Here is a 17,978-nt window from a genome sequence, read left to right on the forward strand (position 1 = left end):
GCAAAATGTGTCCAGACCTATCTTAGAGACACAGAGATCCCCAGTTTGTCATTGCCTCTTTCCTGCTCCATCCCTTCTGCTCAGCACAGACTGTGGTGACCTTTCACAGCATGAACTTCATGGCTGTGTAATTGCCAGCTGGAGATAGAAAATTGCTCTGGGTGTGTGTTGGGAATCAGCACAGACAGAATGTTCTGTTTATTGCACTAAAACGGACATTAATTTGTTGGTTCTATTAATAAATCTCTGTTTTTTTTCTAAAACAGAATAGCAACCTACTTCTGTCTGTAGTTGCCATACCTACCCCTCAAACCTCTGTCATGTTATGATTCTTTGTTGCTCTTTCCATGGTTTTTCTGTCCCCTGATGTTTACACCAGGCAGGACAGCAGAAGGATGAGTGGAAAAGGTTCCCAAGGTACTGCGAATATATAAATATGGGACATTTATAAAGACCAATTAGAATTTCAGGTCTTGAGAAGAGATTCATGGTATTGATTCATAACTGGTCCATGTGCAGCAGCTGAATTTATTTTGTGACTGAAAATATACTCAGTAATATCAATTATTCTTCTATTACATGAGCCTGAACCAGAGGTTTTTTGTTTTTTCTGACCTTATTCCTTGTGGCTCAGGATAGAAAATGTATCCATCCAAGCCTCATCTCTAGATGCATAATTTGGATCCCCTGGAAGACACAAGTTTGAACATCTTTAGCAGAAGGGTCAATAAGCCTCTCAATCCTGTGACAAGTGTTCTCATCAATAATCTCTTTCATTAAGAAGTGAGCAGGCTCCTTCTTGTGCTTCTCTTCTGGGCTCTCTTATTTTAAAAGCCGTCTTGTCCCACATGCTCTGTGCTGGAGCCAAGTGCTCTGGCTGTGCAGCAGAGGCACCCCGAGTGCTCAGATGTTGTAGGGAGCTTGGGAACATTTGTAACTCCGATTTAATCACAGAGGAACAAGGACCAAGGCAGCCAGAGAGGGCTGACAGATGTAGGATGAAAGCTCAGGGTGCCTGTGGAACTTAAATTAGCAAAGCAAGAGGCACTCTTGACCTGCTACTCAACTAATTTCTAGATCTTTCCCTTGGGTGTACACCACTGAGCTGTGTGTAAACTTTATTCACAGCACAATCCCGTGTGACACTGACCTTGCAGTTTGTGTTTAAACACACTTTCAATACAACAAAACACAAATGCTAAGCACTCTGTCTTTTGAGCTCCCCAAATGTTAATTAAGGGCGAAGTGTGGTTTGGATCATGCCTCAGAAAGTCATGTGGCAGCAGAGAACCAGTCTCCCCAGGTAAATAAAGATGATTAATTTGGAATTGTTTGAAGTTTGTTTATTTAATGCAGATATGTAACGGGAGGCAAATAAGGCACCACAGGAAACAAATATCAAGGGAAGGGAAGGGAAAAAAGGAAATAAATGAGGATACCCACAGCCAGATACCTGTGGAATTCATACCAAAAAGCATTCACTGCTTTTTTATTTTTTTTTTCCTGAAAAGACACAAAGCTAGAGCAAGATGAGAGACAAACATATTGGTGTCTTTGAGCTATGCATGTGATCTTTCTTATGAAACACAGTCACTTGGTTTTAGTTAGGCTGAAGTGCAAACACTGTTTGCAGTAAGTGCCACTGGTGTTGCCACCAGCTCTGCCCTGGGTTTTGGTTTGGGCTTTGCGTATTTTCTTGGCCAATATTTAATCTCTTCTTGCTTGTTTGTTTTTTATGCAGGCATACTTGTAGGTATATGCACATATCTCCATTCCTCTAGCATATAATAAGAAAGGTCCATAGGAAAGTAAAGAGAAGGTTTTTTGCAAGTTACTCTTACTTTGAAACAGATTTGTGACTAAACATGTTGGCCTGCTTAAAATTTAAAGTGTTAAACTTTAAAGGAAAAGCAAATATTAACTTTTCAGGAAAATGTTCCCATTTGCCCCAATTTGCTGATTAAGCAAACTGAAATAGCAATCATTGATTAAAAAAAACCCCATTACATGGGCAATCCTAATATTAAACCTAGGCGTGGTAGGTGGAGTCTGCTGATGTATGTTTTATATAAAAACATGAGGAACATAAGTGATCTTCCTTGCCCTTCTTGATGATGTTGATTATCATGTTGAAGCAGAAAAGATTATGAGGCTTCAAGACGTGAAAGAAATGTCCCTATAAAGGGTGAAGCAGAAAAAAAAAAAAAAAAAGAAAGAAAAGGAGTTTGCTGTTCTTAATGCTGGAGAAGAGGAGTAGAAATAATGATATTCCCTGTAGAGTACAGACCTGAATTTGGGAGCTTTAACCCTCTAATCCATAATTCTAATCCATAATAACACATACTAGATAAGGCAGTTGTCTGCTTGAAATAACGAGTTAGACTATTCTTTGTATCTATTAAGAGGAAGAATGTAAAGATAATCTTGCAGATAGGGAGTTTAAGATGGATTATTGTTCCAAGGTTTTACCTCAGAAATAGGAAAAATAACCAGCTTTTTGTCACTTCTATCACCCTCAGTACACGCATTAGGCACCAAGGCACTGACCTTCAGCATTATCAAAACTACTGCTGTCATATTTACTCATAATTTGTAAATATAACCACGGAACTCAGAAGTGGGTGATTTTTTAAGGCTGAAAATTCCAGTCACCAAAGAAATGCACCTTACTATTGAGTGCATAAGACCAAATTTAGTGAATCACCTGTACTCCATTTCAGGCACCAATATAAGAATGAGCCCGTACATACTTACACACTAATGTAATTTATATAGTTATATACTGCTCGCTTTGATTTTGCAATTTACAAACGATTTTTTCCTCCACTGAAGAGACCCTGCCTCAGGAACTCCGTAAGCATGTGCAGTTTTCAGTGCCGAACCTGTAACTTCTGTCACTAAACAACGCCTCCACCATCAACACCTTTAGAAAGCTCCGGTATCTCAACAACGGGATTACAGCGGAAAATTCCCTGTCACAGCTCCTCAGCGGTGAATTTCCCGGGAATGTCCGAGGAACGCGACGGCGAGTCCGTCCCGTCCCCACAGCGCGGGGAGTGGGCGGGCCCGCCGCGCGCCGGATTGACGTGCCTTTAGCCCAATCAGAGCCCGCGGCGGCGGCTGGCCGTGAGCCTATTGGCCGAGGGGGTAGCGGGGGCGGGCGCAGGCCGGAGCGGGCTGTAGTGGCGGCGCCTCCCGCTAGCCGCGGGCGCTGCGGGCGGGACGCGGTGTGGCGGACGGTCCCCGCGGGGTGACAGCGTGACCGGGCCGCGGCCTCACCTCCCCCTCCCCGCCGCCGCCTCGCCGGGAGCGAGCGCAGCGCCGCCGCTCCCCTCCCTGCCGCCCGTGCCGCCTCGGGGGTCGCCGGAGACTGCAAAATGGCCGACGGGCGGGACGACGCCGCGGACCAGCTGAAGCAGTGGAAGAGCAACCGGGGCTCGCAGGTAGCCGCTCCCCGGTCCCCCGAGGCTCGCACGCCCTGCGGGGCCCCGCCGTGCTCCGGGCGGCCAGAGGCGCCCCGGGCCCGTCCCGGCCTCGCCCCCGCGGCTTGGAGCAGTTCCCGGCAGCTGTTCCCGGGACACGGAGGGAGGGAGGGAGCGCTGGAGGCTGCCGGCTGGCCCGAGCGATAAGGGCGGGCAGCGCCGTGCGGCCCCGCAGCGCTGTGCCCGAGCCGGGAGCCGGGATGGTGGGGACACTGTCCGCCTTAAATCCGGAATTTGCCCTTCGGCGTGCCGCCCCGGCCCAGTGCAGATGTGACTAGGGAATAACAGAAAGGATAAAGCGCGTTCGGCAGCGTGTGCAGGGCCAGGAGTTGGACTCGATGGTGCTTGTGGCTCCCTTCCAACTCAGCGTATTCTTCGGGGACCTGCTGACCAGAGCGAAGTGAATTCTTTAGGAAGAAGTTGTTCCCTGAGAGTGGCGAGAGCGCGGTACAGGTTTCCCGGAGAAGCCGTGGCTGCCGCTGCATCCCGGGAAGCGCCCGAAGGCAGGCGGGACCGTGCCTGGAGCAGCCCGGGATAGCGGAAGGTCCCTGCCCGGGCCACAGGGGGGGAATTTGGTGACCTTGGAGATCTCTTCCAACCGAAGCCAGTCTGTGATTCTGGGAAGTGGACTGGGACAAGTGGTTGGCTGAAGTCGTAGAGTAAAGGGCACGTAACCCAACAGCGTGGCATTCAGTCGCCTGAAGGTGTAGAATAGATCCCAGATATTTAGGTTAATGTGTAAATGTTGTGAGAGTTCAGTTCCCTTCTTCATCAAATCGCTGTGACAGTTTCCACATGTGGTTCCTGACAGAGACGTGTGTTTGCCATTAAATACGCTTGGTGCTGGTTTTAAGTGGCAGTCTTGCAAGATGCAAGTAGGTGTCTCAGTTCCCACTGGAGATGTTGGCTTAATTTTATTTTTTCTCTGCTTCTCAAGTTACAGTGTGAAAACTACCTGATGACTTGTGACTCCATCATATCCTAGCGTGTGTCATAATAGTTCCTTTTTTATCCATGAGTAATTAATTTTGTAGGGATGTCGGCTTTTCTGTGGCAAAGCAGCATTTGAAAAGAGGCCAAGGTTAATTTGGAGATTGGGAGGCAACCCGAAGTCTGTCTTGCATAAGGAGTCATGAGACTTTAAGATAGAAAGTAGGGAGGACTTATTAGAATTTTAAAGTGAGTTGTATAAGGTACAAAGTATCAGTGATGCCTGGAAGTGCGTACTTTGATGTGCGCTGTTTACCCCAGCAGTGACTAAAATTCTCCTGGCTTTGTTTCCCTTTTTGTCAGGCCAGGTTACTGCTGTAAGGAAATACAGATTTAAAAGTTCTTACCTATCAAGGTTTGGGCTGTGTGCAGCTCCCAGCCAGGTGAAAACACAGGCATCAAACAAACTCAGGTCCAAAAGTAATATGAAAGTTACTCTTTAAACTATAGTGTGGGTTTTTTCCTCTCTGGAACTCACGTTGTGTGCCCCACATAACATTATCCTGAAACTAAAGGGAGACTATCCTTCCACTAAAGAAATGAATATTCTTTACTTCTAATGTGGACACTAGAAAGTCTGCCTACACAAAGAAGACTGTACAGCCACAAAGCTGTTAATTTTTTTATAGCCTTAATGTCAACAAGTTGTGGTTTTAGGAACTGTTCTGGTGGCTTTAGATATTGGCATTAGAGAATAATCTTACCTGTAATAAGCAGTGGAAAATATACTGAGAAAAAGCTTTACTCTTGCATGTTTCCCATGACAAACTATAGATAAACCTTTTGATTTAAGCAGATGTTTCTTCGACTAGAAATACGAATTTAGCTTTATTTAACTTTCCTGTAAGTTCCTGAACATCATCACGTTTATGTTTGTAACCAGTTACATGTTGTCTTTTAAAATGTTTGTGCAGATTTCAGCGTAGGTGAGGGTGCCAGGCATCCCAAAGGAATTGGATTTATGCTAAAAGCTTTATGCTAATGAAGTGGTGAAGAAAGGATAAAGAATGTGGATACTTTGGGATTTGAAGCCAGCTGGAGTGGCATGTGTTGCACATTAGTAGGAACACAGTGGAAATACTCTTATCCTGTCAAATGTCTTTTATGTGGTTATTGTTATTCATGGATTTGAGTGAAACAAAGGTGCCTGGAACTCCCTGTGTTCTCTGCCTCATCCAGAGCTCTGGGTGTGGATGTGAATAATTGTTCTCTCCTTGCCTTTGTGGGTTGCCTTTTGGGGGAAAAAAGTCAGATGGGAATTTTGTCTGTTTGCAGTAATTAACCCCCTTAAAGCAGAACTTAGGGTAAGAATTGGAACCCCCGTGAAGTCGCTGTTAGAATAGGGAATGCTTTTCTCATCAAGAATTGCTTCTTCCTTCACTCCACCATCTCTTTTCATTTATAGAACTTTAAAAGCAGGAGAACTGGTCAGGAGGGGCTGAGGGAGTTTGTGCTGGCATGGTTCAGGTGTGTGGATGGAGAGCCCATATGGAATTATGGCACTTTAGTGCAACGTGTGATGGATTTATTGTTAGCTGGTCGTAATCTGTGATTCTGCTATGCAAAGTTTGTCTTTATTTTTTCCTTTGTCTGTATTTGTTTTCCTGTTCTTTTAAGCCCTTTACAAGGCTCCTGACAATAAATATACTCCAAGAGAACTGTGACCATCAGGTCTCAGGAGCTGATGTATCTTTCTCACTACATTTTTTACAGGACCCAGTAAAATAGGGAGATTGCCTTAGAGGAGTGTATAACCCCACATGTGATCAGATAAAGTCTTTTCTACTGGAATCTTTCTATGAGAAATTAGGAGTACACAGTTCTAGTGCAGGTGTTTCTTGAAGTTGTAGGACATTTCCTGGCAGTAGACCTTCTTAGGGTTTGTGTTAATCTTGGTCCTTCCATGGTCCAGGAGTCTAAAATGATGGTTCCTCAGGTGTTTTACTTCTACTATTTTCCGTAGCTCTTCCAGACCAGCACTAATCATGGAAGCCCCCTTTTAGTCTGGCTGTAGCTCTTTCCTTATGTCTCTACCCCTGTACTGACGTTACCTTCCTCTTCTTCTCTTTTCTCCCTTATTTTCCATCTGCTGCTCCTGTTTTAGTTTTTTTCCCCATCCCATGTTTTTCGTGAGGCAAGATCAGTAGTCTTGAGAAGAAACATTTGTGAACCGTGGAAAACATTCCTGGATTTTACATGACTTCAACACGCCTTCTTAAATTGTCCTAAAACTCAGCTCTGTGATTTTAGTAAACCTCTGTATGTTCTGTAACTCCCTCCAGAATCTGAAGTCATTTTGCCGCTTCTTGTTGATACGTTCTGTGATGTGTCATGGTTGAACAGTCAGGCACATTGTGTGGCTCAGATCCAGAGGGTTTTTAACTTCTGGTGTTGACAGTGACTTTCTCTTGCTTGCAGAAACCAGATGTGCTGACCACGGGTGCTGGGAACCCCATTGGGGATAAGCTGAATGTCCTGACAGTGGGGCCACGTGGACCTCTTCTTGTCCAAGATGTTGTTTTCACTGATGAGATGGCTCACTTTGACAGAGAGAGGATTCCTGAGAGAGTTGTGCATGCAAAAGGGGCAGGTATGTTATAATCATGTATTTTCTCTGTGTAGGATTAAAGGGCTTTTGAGTTAAGGTGTAGATTGTGACACACAAATTACATTGTTATGTATGATTTAGTGTTACTAGTTGTAATAAGTCTGTATAAACAACAGTGGTAAGGCCTGGTTTAAAAGAACTCAGTGCCGAAATTTGAAGCATGGAAAAATTATTTACAAAAATGAGAGAAAATGTGGTTATAGTCTTTCAGTATTTACTCTATCTCCTGTTGTCTCTGCTTCTCTGTCTGTTCCTCCCCATCTCTATTTAATGTTGTTTGCATGTTACTTAATAATTTGGCTTTGTCTTCTAATGTATGTCTGCCATAACAAGCTACTCATCTAATATTTAAATTAAAAAACCTTTAAAAAGTTATTATTGATCTTAGTAAGTAGAAGAAGTACCTTGATTTTTGTCATGCATTGCCCTAGAAGGAGCAAACGTGGGGCTGTATTTAAAATGTGACTATACATGGGAAAAGTTCCTCTGTGGGGGTGGAAGGGTTCTGTTGCTTCACCCAGCTTGCAGGTGCACCAAAAGTTCTGCAACTCAGAGCAGGTTTAAATAAACACCCGCCTTGCTCCCAGATAAATACACAGATCTTGGCAGAAGAGCATCTTCTGTGCTGCTGCTAGGAGCTGTTAGCAGTCAGATAGGGAGGAGAAAATGAGCAAATATTTTGTGTTAAATCAGTTTCATTTTGTGAAAGTAAATTGAGCACTTAGAGCATTGTTTAAACTGGTGTACTTCCGTGTTTCCCTTTGACTTAAAGTTGTATGTTAACAACAGACAAGCAGTGAGTGGAAGGAAGGTACCTAGATCTGATATTTTGATCTTCCCGTTCTTCAGGAGCCTTTGGCTATTTTGAAGTCACTCATGATATCACTCAGTATTGTAAGGCAAAAGTGTTTGAGCACATTGGGAAAAGGACTCCGATTGCTATCCGCTTCTCCACTGTTGGTAAGGCTCTAAATTCACTTTGTGTCTTTTACCTGTGTGCCCTGACAGCAGTGTTTGCATTGTGGGGCACTAAATGGTGTTTGCAGTGCTTTCTTCTTCCAGTTCATCTCCTCTGACATTCACTTACATGGAAGACCTTAAGAGCTTTTGCCCCTTTCTGCCAGAGCTCTCTGGAGACACTTTTCTGTCTGAAATGTGGGAGGGAGGGCAGCCCGAGCTGTTTTTATCTGACAGAAAGCTTGCTTCGTTTCTGCTTGGATCACAATCAACTCTTGCAAGTTAAATACCTATGATCTCTTTTATCCAGGAATATTTTGGGGATGAACGATGTCAATTAAATACTGGGCTAAGAAAAATAAAAAAATCTTCCATAAATAAACCCTGATTTCTTAAAGATTGGAACGCACAAACTAGCAAAATCTTAAATGCTGTCAGTTGAAGCTAGTTGTGGTCAGTAGCTTGTCTGATAAAGAAGTTATAATTCATCATGTGGATGTATTTAAAAGAAAAGAAAGCCTAATGAGGATTCAGTTCTGGGAGTACTGGAGAGAATACAGTAGTTCAGCAAGGCTCAGGGAGCTGCTGGCTTTGGCCTATTGTCTGTTTCCAGTGTTAAATCCCATAGGATTTAGGGTCTCCTGAGTGTTACACAGGGTAAGGACATGGAGTTGAGTTTGAAATATGAACTGCTGCTGGAGCAGGTTGTTGCATCCTTCCCTTCCCTTTGCCTGCCCTGTTTGGACACGTTTCCTCCCTGCTGTGCTGGAATACACAAGGTTTTTAATGAGAGAATGAGCGTCCTACTGATTTCATCACAATTCTGCATTAGCTGTTCTGAGCACTTCTGGAACACTTCTGCTCAGGTGTTGTGCTAAGCACTTGTGCTCTGGTCTAAATTCCCATTGAAAATCCCATCCTGGCTGAAGCAGGAAGAATTAAAAGGATTACAGCTCTTCCATAGCTTTTTATTAGGCACGCTGGTTAGATTGCTACCTTCCAGATGAGAACTTTCCCACTGGGATTTGGTGCACAGAAATAAATGTGGGTTTAGGTGATTCAGCCTTAAAATCTGATGAGGTCTCTCTTAGTGATAATGCAAATTCCACTCTTAGTTGGTTCAAGTGGATATACTTGTTTTTTCCTTCTTCTTACTGTGGCCTGAATGTTTGGCTGAGTTTGCCCTTTGAAAACTCAGAGTGCCTGAAGTATTGTTGAAAATATTCCTAAAATTCCTTGATCTAGTAAAGACTGCAATGAACCCTGCCCTTTTAGGATTTTATGGCCTATTTTCAGGTCACATTTATATGCATATTTATATTCGTTTTTCTGTTCTAACATGTGTATTCATGTATTTCTTCAAGCTGGAGAGTCTGGCTCAGCTGACACAGTTCGTGACCCTCGAGGCTTTGCCATGAAATTCTACACGGAGGATGGGAATTGGGATCTTGTGGGAAACAACACTCCCATCTTCTTTATTCGGGATCCACTATTGGTGAGTAAGCACAAAAGGTGAGGGTACTTTGTGAGAGAGCCCCAAAATTCATTCATATCTTGTTCTGGCTTCCCTCAGAAACAAAAGCTCCTGATTTGACACACTTAAACGTGGTTGTTTGTCAGATTGTCTGAATATTTTTTACTTGGAAAGATGTTATTAAAAGTAAATAAAGAACTAAAACTTCAGAACTTACGTGGTTTCATACTTTTCACTTGAACTTTTCACCTCAAAAGCTTCTTGCCAATTCTTTTTATTAAATTCAGGTTTTTGATCTTCTGGCATAAGCTTCACAGCAGTTAGTAGAGGACCTTTCCTTGGGTGCAGGAGTTCTGCACAGATGCTTTGCACTATCTCTGTATTCATTCATGAGTCACATAAACACAGATACACCAATCTGAACAGTTTTATCTCTCACCTTATCAACCACAAAATGAAAGCATTCTTTATCTCAGTTTATTCTAATTGTGCATGTTTGATGTTACCCTAATTTTACTGGTCTGTGAATTAATTTGTTTGCAGGAAGGGTGTGGCAGTAGGTGATTTTTTTCCCCCGTGATCTTACACCTTTGTCTTTAATTTCTTTTTTTTCTCTTTTTCCTCCTCCACTTCTGGACAAATTAGTTTCCATCCTTCATCCATAGCCAAAAGAGAAATCCTCAGACTCATTTGAAGGATCCAGACATGGTGTGGGACTTCTGGAGTCTTCGGCCTGAGTCTTTGCATCAAGTAAGTTTCTCCCGTGACTTTATTTTGTATGATTAAGAAAATCATGTTATGACAGCAGGTTTTTAACTCTCTATTTTCCATTTTTATTTAGAAGTCTACATAGTCTTATTTATATTTTATTTAAATATGATTTTAAATTGTTCATGCTTACCTGTGCTTAGAGGGGGAGGCAGTTTTATTTCATTAACACCTGAAGCAGAAATTCCTCCAGGAGCTCCTAACAACATTAACATAGCTGCCAGTGATGCAGATTAACACTATAAGCAAACCTAGTCTGGAGTGAAGACTTTCTCCTTGATGTGCTGAGCCCATTAATAGTGTTTGCTCCTTCTCTTCAGGTGTCTTTCCTGTTCAGTGACCGTGGCATTCCCGATGGCTATCGCCACATGAATGGATATGGATCACACACCTTCAAACTGGTTAATGCTGATGGAAGAGCAGTTTACTGCAAATTCCATGTCAAGGTATTGATTTTTTTTTTTTTTTTAGTTGGAATTATACATCATATTGGATAAAAACCATAAAAATGTGTGACTTTCCAAGTTTCATTCAGGCTCAAAGGTGTGTGGAGTCCTTGTTTAATATCAGTTTCATACCTTTAACCAATAGGAGAGGCATCTTTCTTCTTGCTAACACAGTAATCATTTACTAGGCTATAAGAAACTCTTCTTTGGGCATCTGTCTCTTGTTAATGGAGCACTATCAGTGAACTGATTTTTATCTGGAAGGCAGTTGTTGAATGTACTATAAATCTAAAGTCAAGTTATTGGAAGGTAGGACTTGTACAATCTCCTTGGATTATAAATCTTGTTAGAATCCATTCTGGTGAATGATCTCTGCAGTACTTTTGGCATGCTGTAACTGGTGCTTTTGTTGCTTTTAGACTGACCAGGGCATCAAAAACCTTACTGTGGAAGAAGCAGGAAGATTGGCCTCTACTGATCCTGATTATGCCATACGGGACCTTTACAATGCCATTGCCAGGGGGAACTATCCTTCCTGGTCCTTCTACATCCAGGTTATGACCTTTGAACAAGCAGAGAGGTTCCCATTTAATCCTTTCGATTTGACTAAGGTATGTCTGATACTGCTGGGAATATTCAGTTTCAGGTAGTTTTTAAATGAATTCTTTGCTGTAGAGCCACGATGAGCCAGAAATTCTGGAGATGAAACTGTAGTTGTGTTATATCTGATGTTACCCTTCCTTAGGAAAGTGTGGATAGGGCTTGATTCCAGGCCTGTAGAGCCCGTGGCACTTCAGAAGTGTGATCTCAGATCAGAGTCACACCCTGAGCCTTGCTGGTCTCATTTTGTCCCAGTTCCAATAGCTGCTCCTAGGAATGGCTCATTGAAAGATGCCCACGTAAACTTGCATTGTATAAACTATTCTTTACCTCTAACACTGCTCTCCCCAAGTGGCTAAAGACCTTTGAACTTAAAAATGCAGCTCAGATGGCAAAGAAAAGGCCAGTTAAGCCAGTTAAGTGTTTTGAAGGAGCTGAAAACATTTGTGCCACTAGTTCCATCCACGCCCTGCTTCCCTAGGCAGCTTTTCAAAAGCCTGGAGGTATTTTGTTCAAGTACTCAAGTGCTGAGATTATGCTGGGATGATGAAATAAGGTTGCATTAATAGTCTGTGTTAATTGCAAAAGGCTTCTTAAAATAAGACGTTTCTCAGCGTTTATTGGGAGAAAAGAAACTCAGTAATGTATTTTCTTAATCTAGACTTAAATCAGGTGAATTCTGCCTGGCAATTAAGCTGCATAATACTGTAGTAATGTTGATTTTACTGGATGTGTGTTGTCTTACAGATTTGGCCTCATGGTGACTACCCTCTCATCCCTGTGGGAAAGCTGGTCTTGAACAGGAATCCTGTCAACTACTTTGCAGAGGTGGAGCAGATGGCTTATGACCCTAGCAACATGCCCCCTGGAATTGAGCCCAGCCCTGACAAAATGCTGCAGGTAAACAGGAGGTTTGACCCGAGGAGCATTGGTTACTTTGCTGCTTATGAAAGCTTTGAGTTGACAAGCCCCAGCCTTTTACCAGTGGTGGTTAATGGTGGTTTGTGGTCAACGTTTCAGGGACGCCTCTTCTCGTATCCTGACACCCACAGACACCGCCTGGGCCCCAACTATCTCCAGATCCCTGTCAACTGTCCCTTCAGAGCCAGGGTGGCCAACTACCAGAGGGATGGGCCAATGACTGTTTCTGACAACCAAGGTAGCCAGGAGAACAGCTTTCAGTATGATGATACTTCAGCATGGGCTGCAGCATTCTCTTCAGTTCACAGGGGGCATAAATCCATGTTTATTACCTTTCCGTACTTGTGTGGAATGTGTGTATATCTTCTCTTTAATCCAGTAAAGGAGACTTGGGATCTTTGGATATGGGATGAGAAGTTTGTTTAAAAATATTAAAAACCAAGTGAAGCTTAGGATGTGTTTAAAACTTAACAAAAAGGCCTTTAGCAGAAAAGGGGTTTGTGGGAGAATACCAGCAGTCTAGTTTTAAAGACTGGCTTGGATATGCTCAGTCCAGTTCACTAAACTGCTTCGCTTCCAGATTTCTGAGACATTGTGAAAGACAAAAGTGAAAATGCCAAGAGTAGAGCTTCTGTTCTGTCAGGGTTTGCCCAATAGTGGCTGTTTTCCACCTGAGAGTAAACAAGGATGTACTTAAGCTGTGGCTCATGCCAAAATATGTGTTCCTCTGGGCTATGAATTGAGACACTTGCTGGGGGAGGAGAGGGAAATATTTGAAAAAAGGGAACTTGAGGACAGCTGCTCTCTTCCCAGAGTAGATGAGTTTATTTTTATGCCGTTCTCTAAGTTCATTAGGTGTTTAAAATACACCCCTTACACAGGGAGGCATTGTAGTACTTCAGATATGTAAATGACTGTATTTTTATGCTGCCTTAGACTTCAGCCATGACTGTCTGTTATAATTGAGGAATACTGTTGTGAGAGTGGCCTGTTGAGAGAGAGTATTTTTGAATCAAATCAATATTCCTTGAAAAAAGCTGTGGAAATTCTTGTTGGAGCAGGTGCTGTTAAGTACTGGCTTGAAGGTGTTGACAGAAAAATGCTGTCAGCCATTTTTAATAAAACCAATCGTAACTGAGTAAATTGGTTTAGATTCCTCCAAGCAAATCACATCTTCTGACTTACTTGAAAGTGCTGCCATCAGATTGATTTGGTTTGGGGATATTTTTTTTTCTGCCAGGTGGTGCCCCAAATTATTACCCAAACAGTTTCACTGGTCCCGAGGATCAGCCCCAGCTCAAGGAGAGCCCCATGTTTGCCTCAGCAGACGTGCAGCGCTTCAACAGTGCCAATGAGGACAATGTGACCCAGGTGAGGGTGTGGAAAGGCTTGTGCTGCTTGGCACATGTGGGGAGTGCGTAGGGAGTGTGTTAGGGGGAGTTCTCACGGAATCTGAAATTCATATTTCGGGGGTTGTTATGTAGAGGCTCTGGCTTGTCTTCTTGCCATTAGCGTCTGCAGAAGGAGCTGTTGGCATATTTGCCAAAGAGGAGCCCTCACAGATTGGCTGCCTTGTAAACATTTTAAGTATTTTAATTGTTGCTTGGCTAGGAAGTGGAAGCTATTCTTTCTGCCTTTTGAGAATATCAAAATAAACCTTTTTCCCAATGGCCAGGTGCGGGAATTCTACCTCAAAGTGCTGAACGAGGAGGAGCGCCAGAGGCTGTGTAAGAACATTGCAGATCATCTGAAGGATGCCCAACTCTTCATTCAGAAACGAGCTGTAAGTGCCCTCTTTGGAGTTTTTTCCAGGTTTCCTACCAGTGTAGTAAAGCTGTCATAATGGCTTCTGGAAAGGAAGATCAGGAATTCTCTGAAAAGGCTGGATTTTTTTCTTACTTGGGAATTAAATATTGTGCCTATTTACTCAATATAACATCAATATATAACATGTTAAAGTAACTTTTTCCTGGGGGGAAGAATGGAATAGATGTTCAATATGTGTTTAGCTTGGTGTTTCAGAAGTCAGATAACTGCTAGAGTAAGTTTTTGCTCTAAACAGGAAGGCAGTGAGGGCAGGGAGGGATTGGACCCTTCCTGGGGCAACTTTGTTTAAATTGGGAATGAACTCTGTGTGGGATAACAGAAATCGTGTTTGGAGATGTTCATACCTTGTTTATAACTGATCAGAGTTAAACTTCTCTTCCTTATGATACCTATGGCTTCTAGCCCAGAAAATGTGGTAAAGAATCCTTTTGAAATAGAGACAATGAAATTGTTGTCTTTTCTGTTTTGTCTTCCTATGCAGGTGAAAAACTTCACTGATGTTCATCCTAAATATGGGGCCTGTATCCAGGCTTTGCTGGACAAATACAATGCTGAGGGCAGGAAAAAGGTATGGTAATGATTTTTGTAGCTGCATTTTGACTGGCTGTGAATCATTTTGGCTTCTCTTGTAAGTCCAGCGAAGTGAAAAATTAGTCTTGATTCCTGTTTGATGTAAAGGCCAGAAGTCAGTGCTTGTAGAATTGCAAAATAAGGAAGACATCACTCTACTAACAATTACATGTTGATTAACTGGTGATGTACAAAGACTTTGTTTCAGCTGGGGTTTGTCGGGTTTCTGGAAGGTGACTGTCCATCATATGAAATGTGTTCAGATTGGCTGAACCACTCTTAGTGATGGAATTAAATATTGCCACGAGCCTTTCCTGGTCTCAATGCTTGCTCCAAAGAACAATTCAGCTGATTCAGTTTTTTTCCTGCAGTTCTTTATTTTAAATGGAACTTGCTCTGAGTTTTTCTGTTGCTTTATTTTCAGGATGTAATTAGAACATACACACAGTCCACAACTCGTGTGTCTGTCAAGGAAAGATCCAACCTGTAAGTCTGAAGAGATCTGCTCTGAATTTTGCGTCCTTCCAGCTGCACAAAGACCTGTCCAAAACTTCAATGAATGTAGCAGACTTGGGCCCAAGCATAGGAGTGTCTTACAGGTGTGATTTACTGAGCTCTCAAATGCTGTCTGTACTGGAAACCAGGTAACAGGAGCTCCAATCCTAGTGCCTTTCAGCACCAGTGCTTTACTTCTTGATGATAACTTAGGGGATTTTTAAACAAATCATGATGAGAAATTGTCTTAGTTTCTAGGAGCAAACAGAAATTAAATCAAAATACTGCTTCATTTTTTTTTTGTTGTGCCAACTTTCCTGGCTAAATCACACAGTAGAATTTCTGTAAGGACACTGTGATTCCCCTCATGGAGAAACTTGTTTAAAAGTTGACGCTGTTCAGTATTTCTAAAAATTATCTGTCTGTATTTGTAATCTCATTTTTGGCCTTCCAGAAGTAAAATGATACCCCGTAGTTTAAGTAAAATGTTGGTATGTCTCATTCCTTATGACAGAGATAAAGCTAACTACAAAGTTTAATCTAAATATAGTTCAGTTGTATTCCCAATATACATTTTAAGATAATCTTTGCTTACTAATGTGGTGTTTGGATATAACTGACATAAGGGAGGTAGCAAAAGATGTTTTCTTATGCCATGCACTGTTCAACTAAGTTGATTACACCTTTCAGGGGTAGGAGAGTAAATTGTTCTTTATAATAGGTAAGAATTTAGATAGAAAAATATTAACATGCCAAATGTTTGAGAAATAAACTTCAAATGCATAAATGTTGATATTCAAGAACTTCCAAAACTATTCCCAGTGCTTTCTGAAGTTGTTACTTTAATGCATTAATCTGCTGTTGCTATTTCTTGATCAAGCCAGAGCTAATTTTCAGGGTGATCCTTTAATTAAAGCAGCATTTTTGTATGAATGGAGGTAGCTAGAAAATCTGTCTAAAAACTGCTTTGAGGCATGTTGTAATGTTACTCAGCATCTGCAGTTCGTTTAAATGGTGCAAAAAAAAAAATTGGGATCCCTGTTATGGGTTCAATAATGTTCAAGCTACATGCAAAGTGTTTCAGGACCCAGCCACTGCTCTTAACTCAGGCAAATGTACAAAAATTCAAATCCTAGCAGTTTGGGGGTGATAATCACTGCATTTCTGAGTCTGCCTTGAGTTGTATTTAATTGTGAATTCCCAGGAATGGTGGCAGGTAAAGAATGGTAGATATTAAATGCTGTTCTGTTAAATTTTGGAGAATGTTACTTGCTCTGCAGTTCATTTATCTACAACCTATTGTGAAAAATTAGCTGGGATAGAAGTGCAATAAGACAATATGAACTGATAACCTACTATATTCTGGGATTCCATTGGCTTTTTAACTGATCAGACATGTAGGATTACAGGATTGGATGGGAATATTTTGTGCTGGAACAGAGAATCCTAATGAGTTTTGGAAAAGAGTAAACAAAGCCTGACCATCTGATTTTGGTTGTGTCTGCTATAAGTGATTTTTGTCTTGTTTTATTTCTGAAATAAATGGAATGAAAAATCTCTTGGCAACGTGTTTTCTCTGCAAATGTCTTCAAATACTTTGTGTTAATCTAGGAAGTTTATGCATCCCTTCATCTGTCTTTCTGGAGATGGTGCAGAAGCTGTAGGTTGAATGTACTTTTTGCAGCTGCCTTTGTTTTAAAAACTCACGTTTCAACCCCACAGTTGTGTTTAAATGACTTGAATGACCTGTTCTGTGCTAAACTGGCCGTGACAAGTGTTGTACAGAAAACTGAGCTTTTCCCAAAGCTGTGGAGAGCATTAGGCAGCTCTGGAAGAACGACAAGGCTGTTTCTTCAAATAAGTAAGACAATAAATCCATCTGCAGCTCCTTATAGTGAGAATAGAATGTTGGTGTGACCCAGCCACAGTTTTGTTTTTGTGTTCTGATCATTTAAAATCGAACTTTCCTTTGCCAAAGGAAAAACAATCAGTGTTGCAATAAGATTTCAGTGACCTGTAAAGCAGAATTGCTCAACATTTTCTTATTACTGTTTTATTTTAGATGCACATCGCTAGCAGTAGATTTGGGAATTAATTTGAAACTGATGTTTGGGAAATTACAGCTTCTCCAGGAGTAGCTCCTCTTTTAATGGGCCTTCATTCCTAGGTTATTTTCCCATTCCTAAAATATTTGAACTTGAATATCCAAAAAACACGTGCAGATTGTGGAATCACATTTGTTGAAGTGAGCTGTGCTGGGAGATGAGGAAGTTCATGGGATTGCTAAATGTTATGTGGGGAGAAAAAAGGTGAGGTAGGTTTGGATCAGACTTTCCGTGCTTGAAAGATGTTGGAAAAACATCTTTGATTTCCTTTCCTTAGTGCAGCTCATTGGTGGGAATTGCCTGCTAAGCAGTGTGTGGGTATCCATAATTCCAGCTTCCAGTAAACCAATCCCTTTTTGCCAAATATTCCATACCTGTTGCTCATCTTGCAGAGAGAGGCTGTTTGTTCTGTTTAGAGATCTGATCCACATCAGTTCTCACAGGCAGGTGTCACCATTTTCTCACAGAATGTTTTATCAGGGTGATGAGACCCTGGCTCAGGGTTCCACAGGGAGGTGGTGGGTGCCACATCCCTGGAATCATTCAAGGCCAGGTTGGGCAGGGCTCTGAGCAGCCTGGGATGGTGGAAGATGTCCTTGTTCACTGCAGGGAGTTGGAGTGGATGAGCCCTGTGTGACTCCACACTCTGAGCTCACGTTGCTGTGGAAGCGAATCGATCCAGGGATGTGTTGTGTGTTCTTATCTCCTGCTGATAGCAAAGAACGTGGAGATCTG

The 17,978-nt window shown here is 42.1% G+C and overlaps 1 protein-coding gene across 1 annotated transcript; it reads left to right on the forward strand.

Moving 5' to 3' along the window:
• The first annotated feature begins 3,300 nt into the window (after window positions 1-3,300).
• On the forward strand, window positions 3,301-16,695 carry CAT (catalase). Its single transcript, XM_066320307.1, has 13 exons — window positions 3,301-3,443; window positions 6,891-7,062; window positions 7,930-8,040; window positions 9,402-9,532; window positions 10,157-10,261; window positions 10,600-10,725; window positions 11,145-11,336; window positions 12,073-12,225; window positions 12,346-12,484; window positions 13,487-13,617; window positions 13,922-14,029; window positions 14,555-14,641; window positions 15,068-16,695. Exons 1-13 carry the CDS (start codon window positions 3,378-3,380, stop codon window positions 15,131-15,133), a joined length of 1,587 nt encoding a protein of 528 aa, XP_066176404.1. The 5' UTR covers window positions 3,301-3,377; the 3' UTR covers window positions 15,134-16,695.
• Window positions 16,696-17,978: the final 1,283 nt, after the last annotated feature.

Source organism: Sylvia atricapilla, chromosome 6 (genome assembly GCF_009819655.1).
Source record: "Sylvia atricapilla isolate bSylAtr1 chromosome 6, bSylAtr1.pri, whole genome shotgun sequence".
Lineage (NCBI taxonomy): Eukaryota > Metazoa > Chordata > Aves > Passeriformes > Sylviidae > Sylvia > Sylvia atricapilla.